Genomic DNA, 16,913 nt, shown 5'->3' with positions numbered 1-16,913 from the left:
TATGCGTAGAGCGATATCTCGCCTAAAATACTGGGGCAAGACAGGAGGTAATTAAGCTGCTCAGCGCGCTGAAATATGCAGTTTTACCAAGTCCTTCTGTGAATAAGCAGCCCTTTTCCTACATAGTGGCACCCTGGTTTCTCCGCAATATGCAGTAAGAAGGGTCGTTGTGGACGCAGATGTTTCTATAGCAATGCATTTATCAACCGCGGGGTAGAGACATGACCTGTCCGGAGCGGGGGAGAGGGTGTTAAGCAGCAGGGCTGCCTGATAGAGTGGAGAGCGGGCGGGCAGAGAGAGTGAGGGGGCGGAGCGGGGGTGTGGGAGGAGTGCGGGAACAGACGGGAGGGGAGGAGAGTAGGAGGAGGAGTAGGGGAGGCACGGCCTAGCGGCCGTGCAATCAAGAAGTGAGGGGGCGGGAGAGTAGGCAAGGCAGGCGGCTGGGGCTTGTGCACGCGCTTTTAAGCTCAATGCGCATGCGCATTGAGCTTAAAAGTCACGGGCACTGCAAGGAATCGCCACGATTCCTTGCAGTGTAGATAAAGAGCGGATAAGTCCCAATACTCTCGCCTTGCTCGATGCGCATGCGCATCGACAGGCGAGACCTAAAAAACGTGTCAAGTTGCCATCACCACAGTAGCCAGGTGCAAAAGTATGAAAAGTATCAAGGTCAATTTAATGACAGATTTGTTTGCCTAGGCCGCTTTCCCTGTGTTTACTTGTTCATGTGGCAGAGCAGGATGAATATGGGAACACACAGGAAAGTTCCACAAATATAAGTGCATTCTGTGTTGCAAAAGTGTGTAAAATTGGTGTTGGGGACATTGGCCGGAGGTGGAGTAGAACACGGGGATTATCAGCTACAGAGTTTGATCATCTGCACATTTTAGACTACTCTGTCAGAGGTGAGTGGGCATTTTCTTGCTATTCCTGGGAAGGAGCTGCTCAAGTTTGAGATGATACTGGGAAGAAAGGGATCCGGTTAGCTAGCGATGCAGCCTGCAGCATATTTCAAGATTTATCAGGTAAATTAATAAGGATCAGCCATGATACAATGTAGTTGGAAGTTAAACCCTAATCTAATTAATTGGTCAAACCTGCCCCATGCACCCAGCAGCTCCCACTGACACCTCTTGGACCAAGTACATCACAAATTTTGTACAATGCTAAAATAGGTTTTGACTAATAATATGCATGTTCACTATAATGCTCAAGATGGCTCTTCAAAGTAGGCTCTTCAAATTTCACTCAGGGCTGTATCCTTGCTCCAAAAATCCATATCCTCTTTGTCTGCCCGCTCTGTGCTGTCAAAATCTACTATCCATATCACTCCATTTCCTCTCTTTGAGTGACTTACATATATACTTCCATATAATAAATGCTCTAGGCTTCAATGTGCCTACAGGTGGAACCCAATCTACAAACAAAGCTTGCCCAGTGGAAGTGGGATTGGCCCTTAAACAGCATAGTGTCTTTACAATGTGCATCACTTAGGCCTAATTATTTGTTGCCAGGATGGTGATGCAAAGATGTGGTTAATTCAAATTGTGTTCCTTTTCATAAAACCTGACTCTCAGCATCAGATGGTTCCAATGGCAACAGTGAATTATTGATGATGCTACCTATGATTAACAAGGCTGAGAAAATGTTGGATTTTAACCTTTATTGGAAGAAATACACTTTAACTCATAATGATATGTTTTAGGTGACACCATGCTGAGAAGTCCGACTTCACAGGCATCCTTGGTAGCACACCCTTTCATGCTATACGTTTTCTCCGGCTTACCTGAAACACAAAGACAGCACACCTCAGTTTCCCATCCTCTAGTGTACTTTGTAAATTGGTAAAACTGTAGAACTCTCCATAACATGCATTGTTTGACTGGGTGAAATAGTGTGTGAGTACGAAAGGATGTACGTCACATAAACCTGCATGTTTCATGATTGAACTAAGACTTTTGTTTCTACAAAAAGAAGGCACCAATCAATTCAGTCATGATACTAAGAACTTAATAAGAGAACATATTGTGCCATTGACTGCTCTTGGTGGGAACCTCATACACAGATAGGTAATTTTATATGGGCAAAAATAACACATTTCTAGAATGAACACTTTTGCTGCAATAAAGCACTTCAGGATTATTTTATTTTTTCATTGTACTGCATTCTACCTTCTTAAAATCTTTAAGCTGACACATGTTTCACTTGGTATTTGGATTTATTGAATAAGCTTTCTCAAGGCTGAATTGGGCAATAAAACAAGAAAACAAAAGTTGAAACAGATAAAGAACCTCATTCCTAAATTAATCTTATAATTTCTTAGGTATGCAGTAAGTATATTAGAGTCCTCATGTGCTTGACTAACAATAAATTTTAAGAGCGTAACCTTCCATAGCAATAAATTAGTAAGGGTACCCAACAGCCAGGACACCGATCTATAAGGATATCAGTGATGTATATTTTAGTGGAAAGACAGCAGGTGCACTTAGATGGGTAATTACTTGGTACATGGTTATCAAAGCATAATGTTTTGTAATACCTTAGCTGCTGTGGGTGTTCAGGGTAGATATCACTGAACCATTGTGTGTTGTTCTGACTGCTACCCCCATTGTAAATATGGGAGCTCAACAACTTTTTATCTTTTTTAGTTCACGGTACGAAGAAGCAAATCTTGGGGAGACCCACTTTGGCTTACCAGGCAATTAAAAATAATAGGAAGAGCATCTCACTCCAGTCTACAGATTTGACATGTTTACCATCTCCCCATGCCACAGCTGTTCCTACTGAATACCATATAGCCATTGAAAATGGTGTGAGTGGAAGGCATTCTTCTGATTGGATGAATGCTTTGTCAAACTGATTCTTCAATAACATGATCTTTCAAAAGTTTTGATTGGGCATGCTTTCAACCAATTAGAAGATATGTCATACAGTTAAGAACATTCTGATCTGGCTGCTAGTGGTTTTCTCTGTTTGGGTTCAAAAGCATCTTCTGCCTTTCGCTAGCCTGCTCTTATGGCATATTTTTTGCAGTTTTATACATCGTGATCTTGGTTCACATGGAGGGTTCCACAAGAGAACCAGACTATGTTACATATATATTTTTGTCTTGTATGGAAGCATAATGTAAAGATCTTGATTGAAGGTATCTAGTTGCAGGATAGGTTGAGAAAAGAAAAGAGAAATTACTATCAGTGGTGAGGATGTATATGGCCCAGAAACATAAGCTCTTCAATAACCAACACATGCTCAATATGTGCCACAAAAGAGTTTGTCACCAAAAATAATGCAAAGAATTATTAGACAACAACTTGCCTGAGGACAATAATTTGGTAGACCCTCAAAACAAATCACCATGCCTATAATCTCCCAGCTGTACAATATAGTCAACTAGATTCTGGAGAGATACAAATACTGCATTGTTATTGAAGGCAGTACATTCATCACAATTTCAGACAATTTAGTGGAAATATATGTTTTTTATTTCAATTGGCTGTAAGTGCTGTAGTGTTAAACTAGACCAGGTATTTTTTTAATTCATTTATCACAAAACATCACATCTCCAATATTCTCCTTCACTTAAATGGTAAACAGCATATGTGTTTGCACCCAAATGACTTATTATTAATGTGATACAGTGCTCATGAATTTTATACACAATATGTCATGTACATCAGCATTCGGGTCCAATAGTCTACTTTCAAAACCTAAATAATTCACCTCCACCACATCTATAAAAACTGCACAAAACAGCAGACACAATAGGCAACCTCCAAAAACTGAACACACAATAGGCAACCTTCAAAAACTGTACACACTATCTGAAATCTTCTTAGGTGAACTACTTCCATTACTTTCTGCAGTATATTTTCTGTTTTGCATCTCTATAAAACCAAAACAATTGGACATAACATTTCCCTTACACCTATTAACCTTCCCACCTATGTTCAGCCACCCTGTACTACACTAAGTACTTGGTTGTTTCATCAGACACTATCTCAGTTATTTATGTCTGCTCACCCTTCTTGAGCTCCATCGTACCTTTTTAGTCCACAAAACACAGAGGGGCATATTTACAAGCAGATATCGCAACCAGAACAACACTTTTAGCGATGTTCTGGTAGTGATATGCCCTTCTCCATATTTACAAAGTGGCATTGTTAGATCCGGGGGTCTCTAGTTGGCAGAGGTAGGTACCTCTGACCAAATAGGGACCCTTGCGTCACTCCTAAAATAATCCCTGCTCACACCCTTGGCAGCTTGGCACGAGCAGCCAGGCTTATCTCAGAGGCAGTGTGTAAAGCATTTGTGAACACTTACAGTGATACAGTGACAACACTACAGATGGACATCACACAGGTTGTATTATAAAAATAAGTATTTTTATATAGACTTAACACAAGACAACAAACGACAAAAATCCATAATACTGTACTTTAAAATGGTAGAAATAGCTTAGTTGTCCTTAGATGGTAAATGCAACACTTTACATTCAATATACCTTTGAATGCGTAACACTATACAAACAAAAGAGTTGCAGGGAAGGTGATGCGTCGGCTCCTTACACCCAAAAATGGTGATGCGTCAGTTCTTCTCCGCGTGGGGAGGTGATGAGTCGGTTTCTTACTGGGTTTCTGTGGCGATGGCGATCAGTAGCACCGAGATGCAATGACGATCCGGTGTAATAAAACAAAATGGCACCTTATTCTTGAGGCGACAACGAAGAGGCGATGCGTGCACGCCCAATGATCGTGCAGCGACTCAGTGAATCTTCTGAGCCATGTCAGGCCCTGCGACACTCTTCTCTGGTGATGCGATGTGCTTCGGTGATGCGATGGCGACAGCGGTAGCAGTGGCACTCTTACTAAGTGATGCGACGACAGTAGCTGAGGCGGCGTAACGCTTCTTCTCCGTGAGTCGCGCTTTCTGCTCCCAGCGACAAGCAGTCTCTCCGATGGCCCAGCACAACAGCAGGCACTTCAAATTCCCAGCAAGGGAATTCAGGCGAGCTGGTTGGTAAAGTCTGTTATCCCTGAGCTTCAGCAGGAGGCAAGCTCAATCGTCAAGCCCTTGGAGATCCTTTACAAGATTATGATAGTAGCACACAGTTCCTTTCTTATTTCTTTGGCAGCCAGGCAACCACTGCAGGCCAATCCCCCAACCAGCACTCACCTTAGGGATAGTCTCCTCCTTCAGTTTCTCTCTGGTTCCTCTCCTCAGCAAAGGTTCTTCTTGTTTCCCAGAAGTGATCTAAAGTTCTGGGTTCTGGGTCCCCCTTTTTATACACCAAAATCCTATGTCTCTGAAGGCAGAGAGTGTTTGTACCTAGTCCAAACCAGTTCTTTTCAGTGCTGGAGCACTTTGTTTACAGGGCTCCTTCTTTCCTTTGGCCAGGGACATCAGACGCATCACAGGAGGTGGAGCCAGCATTGTGGAAGGTAGGGACATCCCTATTCAGACCCAGGTGCCACCCCTCCCCTCACTTTATTCAGCCTTGTGCTGACTCACCCTCTCTCCTGGAATCCCACATCCCCTGTCACTCTAACTCCAGACATAGAATACACAACTTAGCAGAGGCAGGCTTGGATAGTTAGGCAAGAAAATATCTACTTTCTAAAAGTGGTATTTTCAAACACAGAATGGTAAAACCATCTTAACTAAAAGAACTATTGTGTCACTCTGAGTTCAGACATACTAAACTCAAATTTCTACCATGTTCCCTGGGTCAGTTAGGATTATAAGGTGTTATAATCAAACTGCTCATTCTGGCCTATGGGGAATTGCAATAGTGAAAAACAAAAATGGCTGTAATTCACTATTAGGATATGCCACACACAGCAGGGCTTGTCCTACCTTATACTTACAATGCCTTCATTAGGGGTGTCTGATATGAAGAAAGGGAAGATGTAGGTAAGTGGGTGCACTTACCAAGTCAACATGGCATTACCGGACTGCACACAGGCTCTGCAGTGGCAGGCCTGAGACACACTTTACATGCTGCTCCATTGGGTGGCACAACCAGTGCTGCAAACCCGCCATCAGCATTTGATTTACATTGCCAGGGCACACATGTGGTAAACTGTACTAGGGTCTGACAGTAAATCAAATAAGCCAATTATGGAGTCACTAATCCATACATTCATTTATCATAGGGAGAGCATATGCACTTTAGCACTGATCAGGAGTGGTAAAGTGCCAATAACCAACATAAACAGTTCAGAGAAAATAAAGGAGGAAGAAAAAAAGTTCAGGGATGACCCTGCAAAAAGGGCCATGCCCAACAGGCATTAAGCCACTTTTTACGGCTTAACGCCACCTTGTAAATAAGGTCCCTTTACACAAATCACTTAGCATGAAAGGGGAATTCAATGGGTGTATCTCTGGGCATTCTACTGCAACATCCATTGCTTTAGACGCTGCCCCAGATTTACAAGGAGGTGTAAATCTGAGGTTGAGCCAAAAACTAATGCCATTCAAGAGAAGGCATTAGAATAGAGAAACGAGGAGATATATTTTTATTTCTCCTCGTTTTTCCTTTTTTCCTATGTGTGTTGCATTAGGCAGCACATACAGAAATAGCCTCCATGCGTACAGCAAAAAAAAAGAAAGAAATCACAATGCATTGTCTGGTAACACTTCTTAAAATTCTGTATGAGGTTCTAAAATTCCTAATCCCCAGGTTGCAACAAATATACTTCCTTTTTATGCTTTGGTATGTTGAACAGCAAAATGTAACATGCTCAGGCGATTTGGCCACTTGAGAGAAGAACAGGCAGAATCTGTCACAATCACTATGACAATTCCATTGGACTGTAAAAGAGCAAATAGGCAAGATCCCCTTGTGAATTTAACACAGAAAGGCTTTACAAGGGGGGTTCAATCTTATCCAAGAATGCTTCCAGATGGTAATCTACTTGAACTCTAAAAAAAAAATACAATAAGTAATCTACTTGGTTGTCAGTATAATGCCAATAGGTGCCTTTTAGCTCAGATTTAAAATGAACTCAGCATCTGCAGGGGAAAACCAAAGATTCTTGTACCCCATCTATACCCAGCCTATACTTCGTTATCCAAAGCTAGGCAATCCTACAGGTCATCTATGGCCATATGAAATGTCACGAGCTCTGGGGTAACTCAGGGGCATATTACCAAGAAGGGCGATAGGCAATTATCGCCGATTTAGCTTTAGATTTCGTTTTCGGCCGCTAAGCGGCGATAATTCTATTAGCCCAATTAGCAAGCTGTCGCTAACTGATGTTTGCAACAGCTTTTAGGTGATAGCGCGCGGTTTGGGGCCCGCTTTGCATGTCAACGATGTTTATCGCTAATGACATGCAAAGTGGGCGTACCCAACTAGTTAGCGACTGAAAGAAGTCGCTATGGTCGCTATCGCCTATTAGCAAGGCAGGCGTAGCATTGGAAATATTCGCGCTAAGCGCGAATATCTCCAAATACTAACACCTGCCCAGACCAGTTCTTAGCCATGTTATCCAATGGGAGGTGGATAACATGGCTAAGAGCATTTTGTCGCTAATACGTGAATATCGCTGTATTCTCAGAGATATTCACGCATTTCGCCGCTATCGCTGGATATTTTAGCACAATGGAGAAAAACGTTCCTAATAGCATGTTTTCTCGGCTGACATATCCAGCGATAGGCAGCGATAAAAAAATTGTCGCTCAGCCTATTTTGCGATAAATATCGCTACTTGTTGGTAATATGCCCCTCAGAGTCTCAACCAGCACAAAAGCTGTCTTAAACCAGCTGTGTTATTGATGCATCTAACACCATAATCTAGATGCAGGGGTACAAGTGGGTGCTAGCTGGTAAACCACTTAGGTTCCTCATAAAAAAATATTTTCTATAATCTCTAAGGGTATGGTTTCTTGGAAACCCAAAAGCTCTCCACTGTACAGAATGGCTCTTAGTGCTTGTCTTTTGTAGATTTCAAAGGCTGGAGTCACTGGGTGAAAAAAGGAGCTGTGGTGAGCCCTCAAAATACCCCAACAATGTATTTTGAGCACTCGCATTGGAATATGGCGTAACCAATCAAATCTATGGTGACCGTAACCACCAGATAATAGAAAATCTGAAATCTTTCAAGAGCCACTCCACTGAGAGTTGGGCTTGCATAGTTAGTTGGACAGGGGTTGAACACCATGTATTTTGTCTTGCCGAGGTTAATCTGCAGCCTCAGCTGCATGCAAAAAGACCCAAAACAATCCAGAAGACTCTAGACCCTATAGGGAAATTCAATAATAAATGGGTATTGCCTGAATAAAATAGTGTTGGGATCTTAACCCCGGTAAGACATACGTATCACTCTCACATTTCCAAAGCTGTGATACTAAATCATTAACATATAAGAGAAAGAGGGTTGGAGATAGCACACACCACTGCCTTACTCAATGATTATATTGGATGGAATGTATTAATTCACCCTGAGCCCCGCATATGACCTGGGCATAATTGGTCAATTGTAGTCGAGTTCAAACTTCTATTAGAGACTCAGGGATCCCCATCTCTGCCAATACCTTCCACAGAGATTCTTTGAGGGCTAAATCAAAAGCAGACTGAAGACCCCCCCCCCCCCTCACGTGAAGGTAATTCCAGTATAGCAATTGCAGGCAGAACACTTGGTCAATTGTTCTTAAGCCATCCGTGAAACCCACCTGCAAGGAACTTAGTACATTAGAATCGGACATCCACTCATTTAACCTTTTTAAAATGATCTGACTAAACAAATTTTATGAACTATCAATTAGGCTGATTGGTCTGCAGTTAGTTTCGATAATTTCACCCCGCCCAAGTGGAAGGCATGGATGAACCGATCACTATAGCACAAAAAAACTGAGAAAAAATAAGGACCCCATTCATCTCTATTAGTCTTGAAAAGATCACCTGGCATCTAATCCAAACCTGGGCCTTTATTTGTTAGAATCCAATCTAATGATTTAGAGATCACAATGTTGGAAATACTGTGGGCTGTTTGCGTCAATGACTCAATGGAATGCTCAGCCATAAAATTATGGAAGGGGTTAATACTTGCCACGCTGGTAACTTGAGTATGAAAGGCAGCCTGGGACAAACCCTAGTCAACAGATCACGAATATAACTGGGGGAAAAGCTCAACTCAAGCAGTAGCAGAAATGTTACTACCCAATGGGGCATGGATGCCAGAGACCTCATTGGGGATGATGCACCCCAAAAAATTATAATACTTGCATTTGATGGCAGAATAGTGTCCCATTTAGAAGGTTCCTAATCTCTTTTATAATCAACAATCGATTTTTGTGGAGTGACCTGTCCATCCAGATGGGGACTCTACACCCAGTTTTGATGGATCCGGAAATGCAACACCTAGCCACTCAGCAGGTGTAGCAGGGGGCTTCTTTCTTCCTCAGGGGAATGGGCTTACTTTTTATCAAGAATATGTTCCTTAGTAAGGAAAGCATAAGCTTATAAATTTCACTCAATCTCAACAGGGAATCTGAGTCATCCAAACTAACAGACACTACCTCAAACACCTTTCCCACTGCTATTTCAGATTCCATCAGAAAGCTCTACTTGAGCCTATTCCGATTATTGGTTGGATCCAACCTTCTGTCTAGTGCCTCATAAAAAGTATTTAGAAGGGTGTTGCCCAGAGCACCCAATATCAGCCCCAGAGCATTATTATCACTATCGTGCCTGGGGACTGCTGCCATGTCTACGAGGGATTTCCACATCCTAATGTCTAATAAGATATAGTCAATAGGCTGGTGGACTATGGACGATGATGATACATGTGGCTCCCCTCCTGGTCAGAATTGGTCCTCCCATTGCATGCCCGTAGACAATTGCTATATGTAAATGTATTTAGTTGTAACACAGCAGCAGAACTCCTCTTGAAGAGAGGAAGTGAGAGGCCAGGAACACCCCAGGCTTCATCCATATAACTGTTAGGATCTTCTAGCAGGACAGACAATGGCTCAAATTTCCAATTAAATAGTGTCTGCTGCTATTTTAAAAGAATCTGGAGCCAGATCAGCCATATGTGTACCAATCTGTTCAAGGGAGGGGATGTAGCCTTAAAGCTAGAGCGGTCGACCTTGAAGCTGGGGAAGCGGGTTCGAGTCTCAGCAAAGATGCTCAACATACTGTGATTCTGGGCAAATCACTTAATCTCCCAGTTCCTACCAAAAATTAATGTGTCCATCTATACCAAAACTGGCACTCATGTAAAGAGCTCTGATACCTGATATCTTCGGGTGTAGTTTGCGCTATATAAAACTCCAACAAAAAAAAAATAACAGTTACTTAAAGCTCAGCACCAAAATCCCCTTATTATATTAGTAGTATACACTATCTGTAGGAAACAGAAACACACTGTACGTCAGTACTACCCAATGCAAACTCTCTGGTCATGCAGCAAACAGTAGTTTTGATCCAAACTGACAACGCTCCTGAGGGTCTCCCCTTCCCTGTGGGGGCAGCAGTCAGGTTAAAATTTACACACCCTGCTAGACGCCTGGGGCAAATAATAAAGAGGCAGATTTTATGCTGTGTTTGTGTCACAAAAGTCAAACATATTGGCGCCAAATCTTTTTTTCCAATTTTCTTTCCAGTGCTAAACTTGTTTTGCGCTGGAAACAATGTGAACGTTTCTCGAAGCAGTGCATGGCACTGCTTTGAATTACTTAGTAATATGGGCATTCCTATGCAGCCATCGAAGGTTTCTGACACTAAACCCAATTTCCTAAATAAAGTAGACAGAGTTTGGTATCAGAAAATAGCTCACCCTTCAACCAAGCCATAGGAAGAAGAAATTATTTTTTCTCCTTTATTTTCCGACTTTGCATGTGTACTACATTTTATAGCACACATATAAAGTGGAAGAATGTTTAAAGTTAGTCTAAGCATAATTTTCTTAACTGGAAGGGTATCCTTCCAGTTCAAAACCTATGCTTGACTCACGGAGACACCTTTGCACTATAAAGCAAAGGCGTCTCCGTGGTGTATGGCAGCCAATTTCAGGGTATGAGAGTGCCATATTTCAGTAAATGTAGTTCTCTCCTGCTCTCTCCTTCTCACTTAGCACAGAACTTGCGGATGCTGCACTGCGCTGCATGAGGAATTGGTCAAGCTGGCCCAAAGTCTCTTGGAACAGGCAAATGTCAAAGGTATCCGTCGAAAAACCCAAATCGGGGGACTCAAGTTTTGACACCAAGCGAGCAACATTCTAGGTGACGATCTTATAATGGAGGAGCAGAGCAGTTTCGCCCAAAACATGAGACTCCCAGGCTACATGGGATAAAAGAGGAGGCCCAACATAACTAAGGGAGAGCATGCACACTCCAAATGGAGTAGGGGAAGAACATGTTGGATTAGTGAGGGACGGCTGCACCTTGGTGGGAAGGAATTCAGAGACTAGTAGCCAGAATATCGCTATTGCTGGTAGACAGACCAGGGTGTCATTCTAAACTATCCAGGTTAGAGGGATGAAAAAATCTGTTGGAGGTTGAGACTGAAAACCCATCCCCAGCAGCATCCCTGGAGGGCAAGGGCTCGTATTCCACCCTTTTGCTGGGTGACAAATGCTTATAAAAAAACGCCAAGTGGACAAGCTAATGTTGTCTCCCACTAAATGGGCCCTAGACCCACTCTTGACCAACCGCTGAGCCAGACCACAGTTCCTACAATTGATACCAACACAATCCTCTCTAATGTTTTTGGGTGATGGGCCCATCCAAACCTGGGTGATGGGCCCACCCTCCATACCAATAGGATGTCATAAGACTCCGGGATTTTACAATCCATATGATTGATCAAACAGTGACATACCTTATTTTTATAGTACCCATAAGACTCTTCACAGCATCCCTGGGGTGGGGGATCTCCATTTAGAATGACCACATAGAGACAGCAGTTAAGGGGGAGGCTCAGGCAGGACTGAGGCTTAAGGGAGTAGCTTGAATCTGCGATGTAGGCCCTTATCGATGTGCCCTGTACAGGGCACCCAATCCTAAAGTTTGAACCCCTGAACCATCTGCCCCTCTTGCTTCACAAAACACCTCGAACTTGGAGGACTGGTCAGGGCCTACGCTATCCAGTAACCTTGAGAGGACAACTGAGGAGTGCTATTATCAACAGAGGTAGTCAACTGTAGCTGTGCCAAAAACTGTCAACATGAGGCAACGTTTAAAGAAGAAATCAACAGGCTAACAGTATGTTCACCGTAACAAATCTCATCAAACAAGGGAGAAATACATGCATGCAGAGAAGAAGAACATCTGTCCAAAATGTCAACCCAGTCGATAGGTGGTGGTACACTATCCACAGCAGTAGGTCTAATTGAAGCCTGAGACACTAGCAAGAGGGGGGGTGTACAGCCTCCTTGCGACCAGTACTATGGTCGCTTGGTGCCCCCGCCCTCCCTCATTGTATCAGTGAGGATTCTGTTTCTGGAAGTAAACGCTCCCTGCATGAGCTTAGTATTTGGAACTTGAACGTTAGGTCGCTGGTGAAACATTACCAAGATATCTATGATCTCACTGAGAATGAGTCACCTGATATCTTCTGTTTGACTGAGACCTGGCTACAGGAGACTGACACGGCTATACTTAATTTGGCCTTCCCCTCTGAGTACTCGGTTTACACGCTTAATCGCTCCACTAGAGGTGGGGGAATAGCGCTTGCTGTCAGATCCTGCTACCCCTGTGATTGTAGAGGTCCTAAAATCGCAGGCTGCGAAAGTGCCTCGTTTAAGATCTCCATCACCCCCCATTTCTCCTTTTCTGGCATATTGATTTATCGCCCCCCAGGCAGCGACGTGGTATTCAGGGAGGCACTCCCAGACGCTATTAGTACGCTCGCTGTAGGGTGTGCCAATTTCTCTATTCTCGGGGATTTAAATCTCCATTTTGACAATCTGACCGCGCCTGCAGTGAGTAGCACTTTGGCCGATCTTGAGGCCTTTCAACTGTCTCAACTGATCACGTATCCCACACATGTAGGTGGACATACCCTGGACCCCTTCTTCACGAATCTCGGAAGTGGTCGGACCACTTCTTAATCTCCTTTCTTCTCCTGGTCCCTCCCCCGCCCCCCGTAGCCGAGGCCCTAGCCTCCTGGCCCGTAACTGGAACAAAGCAGACCTCAACCTATTTCTTACCTCTTTAACATCTTCGGTTCCGCCCAGCCCAGGCTCCATAGACTCCCAGGAAGCCGCACTTGTCAAATGGCTAGAGTCCGCTAGCGACAAGGTCGCCCCCCCTTAAGTTAATTAGAACTAAGCGTCCCCATGACGCACATTGATGGTTCTCAGATAGCCTTAAATCTTTAAAACTAGGACTCCGCCAAGCCGAGCGTCGCTGGCGCAGAAACTATGACCCCTCAAAAAAATTACACTTTTTAAAACTATCTGGAGAATACAAACAGGCAATTTCAGCCACCAAAACTGCCTACTTCTCCACAAAAATTCTTAACTCCGCGCAAAAATCTAAAGAAATCTTTGCCATTGTGGAGGAGCTCTCACACCCGGATAGGGTGACCATCAAACCCCTCCCATCTCAGGCATTGTGATTCCCTTAACCGTTTCTTTATAGATAAAATCAGCAAAATTAAAAACAGTATTTCCTCTGGATCCCCGGCGACGTCCCTCACAGAGGCTACTCCCTCTTTTAATTCCCATTCCTTGACCCAGCTTCCCCCCATACTAGAAGAAGACTTTCTCTCCCTGCTTAATAAAGTTTCATCTGGCTCCCCCACAGATTGCTGCCCTCCTGCGATTCTCCGGGCCGCCTTTTCGGCTTGCCCCACCCCTCCGCTGGCCCTCCTGAACAATTCTCCCCTGCTCGGTGAGGTCCCCAGCCAGTTCAAGAACGCTGAGGTGGTTCCCATACTAAAAAAAACCAACGCTGACCCCGCGGTTATGGGTAACTTCCGCCCCATCTCCCTTCTCCCTTACCTGAGTACGGTACTTGAGACACATGTGACCAGCGTCCTCAGTTCCTTTATTGAAGACTCCAACTTCCTAGACTCCCAGCAAGCCGGGTTTAGACCTGCCCATTCCACAGAGGCGGTCATCCTCTCTGTCATGGAGGAACTCCGTAGAGGCGCCGATTCCAACATTAGCCAAGCCTTGATTCTCCTGGATCTGTCGGCGGCCTTTGACACGGTCGACCACACCATCTTGGTCGACCGTGTCAAAGAGGCGGGCATCAGTGGGACGGCCCTTAACTGGGTCTGCTCCTTCCTGACGAACCGCCACCAATCCGTCCGACTCTTCCAGTTTCCGGCTGACAGGATGAAGCTCACCTGCGGCGTCCCGCAGGGCTTGTCCTTGACCCCACTCCTTTTTAACTTGTACCTCACCTCCCTGATCCGCTCCCTCCGGGGAAGGAATGTCACTGCATTTAATTATGCAGATCACATTCAGCTTGTCTTCAATCTCGACTCCTCGGATGAAGCGGCCCAAGACTTTCAGTCCACCCTTTGCCATATCAGTAATTGGATGGGCGCTCACCATCTCAAACTTAACCCCGACAAGACGGAGCTTGTTCTTGTCGGAGGCCCATCCAACCCCTGAAATTCCACCTTCTGGCCCCTTTCCCTCGGCCCCTCTCCTTGCCCTACTGACAAGGTGAATCTCTCAATGAAGCACCAGGTCAGTGCCACTGTGTCCTCCTGCTTTTTCCAGCTTAGAAAGATCCGGAAAATAGCCCATTTTCTGACCACCGAAGCCCTCACCTTGGCACTGCTGGCATTAGTCATCTCCCGGATCGACTATGCCAACGCCCTGTATGCAGGCATCCCACAATATCAAATCAAAAGATTACAGCTGATACAGAATCAGGCAGCTCACCTGATCTACCATCAACCTAAACATCACCACGTCCGCCCTCTGCTCAAAGCCCTTCATTGGCTTCCTGTATCGGAGCGTTGCAAGTTCAAACTAGGCTGCTTGACCCACAAATCTCTAGCCGGCATCGGTCCCTCCTTCATCTCCTCCCTTCTGCACCCCTACACCCCCTCCAGGCACCTCCGATCTTCTCACCATGCGCTCCTCCAGACGCCTAGGTTCAGGCGCAAAAAACACGGAGGTCTCAGATTCTCTTTCCTGGCCCCCTCATTCTGGAACTCTCTCCCGCTGAAACTTAGACTCTCTCCTTCCTACTCTCACTTTAGGTCTCTCCTCAAAACTTCCGCAGCATCTACACATAAGCACTTCTCACCTCCCCCTTATGCCTCTTACCGAATAAGTAAACAGCACCAAGAAACCGTCCGGTGTAAGCCGCGCTTTATAAGAATTTTTTACATTACATTACATCTCGCAAAGGCAAGGGTCTCAACCCCTTCCCCCTTGGCCTGGACGGATCATTTCTTGGTGACGATCCAGTGCCCACTGTATGAGCACCCTCTTAAATCCACGGTCCGAGTTGTCCCTAAACGACATTGGAATAAACTATAACTCGAGGATTTTCATTGCCTTTTGTCTGAGGACCCGCTGGGCCCGTTAGACACTGTGGAAACGGTCTATGACCGTTTCTGTGAATGGGTCACTCGGGCCCTTGATTCCCTTATTCCGGTGGCGTTGAGCAAATGCGGATTAAGGGACCCCAGTCCTTGGTATGATGGATCTTTGCGTGCGCTTAAAAGTACGTGTAGACGCGCTGAGAGAGAATGGCGGAAAACTTATGACACCAGTAAAAAAGCCCTGTATCTGGCCACCATCAAATCCTACCATCGAGCTGTCTGCAGAGCTCGTGCTGCATTCTATGCTCTTGAATTCCGCAACAGCACTAATCCATCTAAAACCATCTTTAAGGCTCTCAAAGATCTGGTGGCAAAAAAGGCCTCTGTGAATGAAACTTGTTCCACTTCACATTGCGAAACCTTGGCGGCCTTTTTTCTTGAAAAAGTCCAAGCCATCTATCGAGCCTTTCCCACGGCTATGCCCCATGGCGGAGGGCTTCTTAGCCCTCCAGTGCAGGATGTCTTACACTCTCTTCCCTGCCTACCACCTGAAAGCTTCAAGAAACTGGCTCAGCAAGTTAAGTCTGGGTCTCCGGCAGACCCTTTAAGGCCGGCTTTGTTTAGAGACCCGGCATCTCTCGACCTCTTGCCGGTCTGTTCCTTGATTAATATCTTGCTTGCATCTGGTTTGGTTCCCGTCAAGTGGAAACAGGCAGTGGTCACGCCTATTTTGAAGAAGCCGTCTCTAGACTCTAGCAAACCTGAGAACTATCGTCCAATATCGCTTCTTCCGTGGCCGGCAAAATTAGCGGAGGCGCATGTGAACATTGCTCTTTCAGACCATCTCACGCAGGCCAACATATCGGACGCCACGCAGAACGGATTCCGCCCTCCTCTTCATGGTGGAACACCTGCGCACTGTGCTAGATTCGGGTCAAACGGCGGTGCTTGTTTTATTAGATCTTAGCGCCGCCTTTGACACCCTCTCGCACAGGATTCTTTTGCAGCGCCTGGAGGAAGCTGGCGTCGTTGGCCCTGCTCTCCAGTTGTTCCGCTCTTTTCTTGCTGACCGATCTTTTTGCGTGGCCGTCCCGCCCCATCAGTCTAAATTTTACCCTCTGGATCTTGGGGTCCCTCAGGGATTGTCGCTGAGCCCCACGTTGTTCAATCTTTACGTGAGGCCGCTGGCTGATGTCGTCAAGCAGTGGGGTATGACTATGGTGTCATACGCTGACGACACTCAGCTGACGGTCACGCTCAGCAGGGATTCTTGTTTGGATGCCCCAAGATTCCAGAATGGACTTTGGGCGGTTGCCAGCTGGATGAACTCCAACTGTCTCCAGTTGAACGCAAAAAAGACAGAAATCATGATCATCTGCAAGCAAGCGGAACTCTGGGGCGATATGTAGTGGCCTTCAGAGCTTGGTCCCACCCCGACTCGGGTCTCGGAGATAAA

At 45.1% G+C, this 16,913-nt stretch overlaps 1 protein-coding gene across 1 annotated transcript in view; it reads right to left on the bottom strand.

Annotated features, from left to right (window-relative positions):
• Positions 1-1,655: 1,655 nt before the first annotated feature.
• The window catches only part of LOC147701145 (urokinase plasminogen activator surface receptor-like), a 72,556-nt gene continuing 57,298 nt past the window's right edge, over positions 1,656-16,913 (bottom strand). Inside the window, exon 5 of the mRNA XM_086929311.1 lies at positions 1,656-1,786. Coding sequence (XP_086785437.1) covers positions 1,656-1,786 — 131 coding nt within the window. The remainder of the gene's footprint in view (positions 1,787-16,913) is intronic.

The sequence above is a fragment of the Lissotriton vulgaris genome, chromosome 7 (assembly GCF_964263255.1).
Source record: "Lissotriton vulgaris chromosome 7, aLisVul1.2, whole genome shotgun sequence".
Lineage (NCBI taxonomy): Eukaryota > Metazoa > Chordata > Amphibia > Caudata > Salamandridae > Lissotriton > Lissotriton vulgaris.
This window is presented reverse-complemented; position numbering and strand designations above follow the sequence as displayed.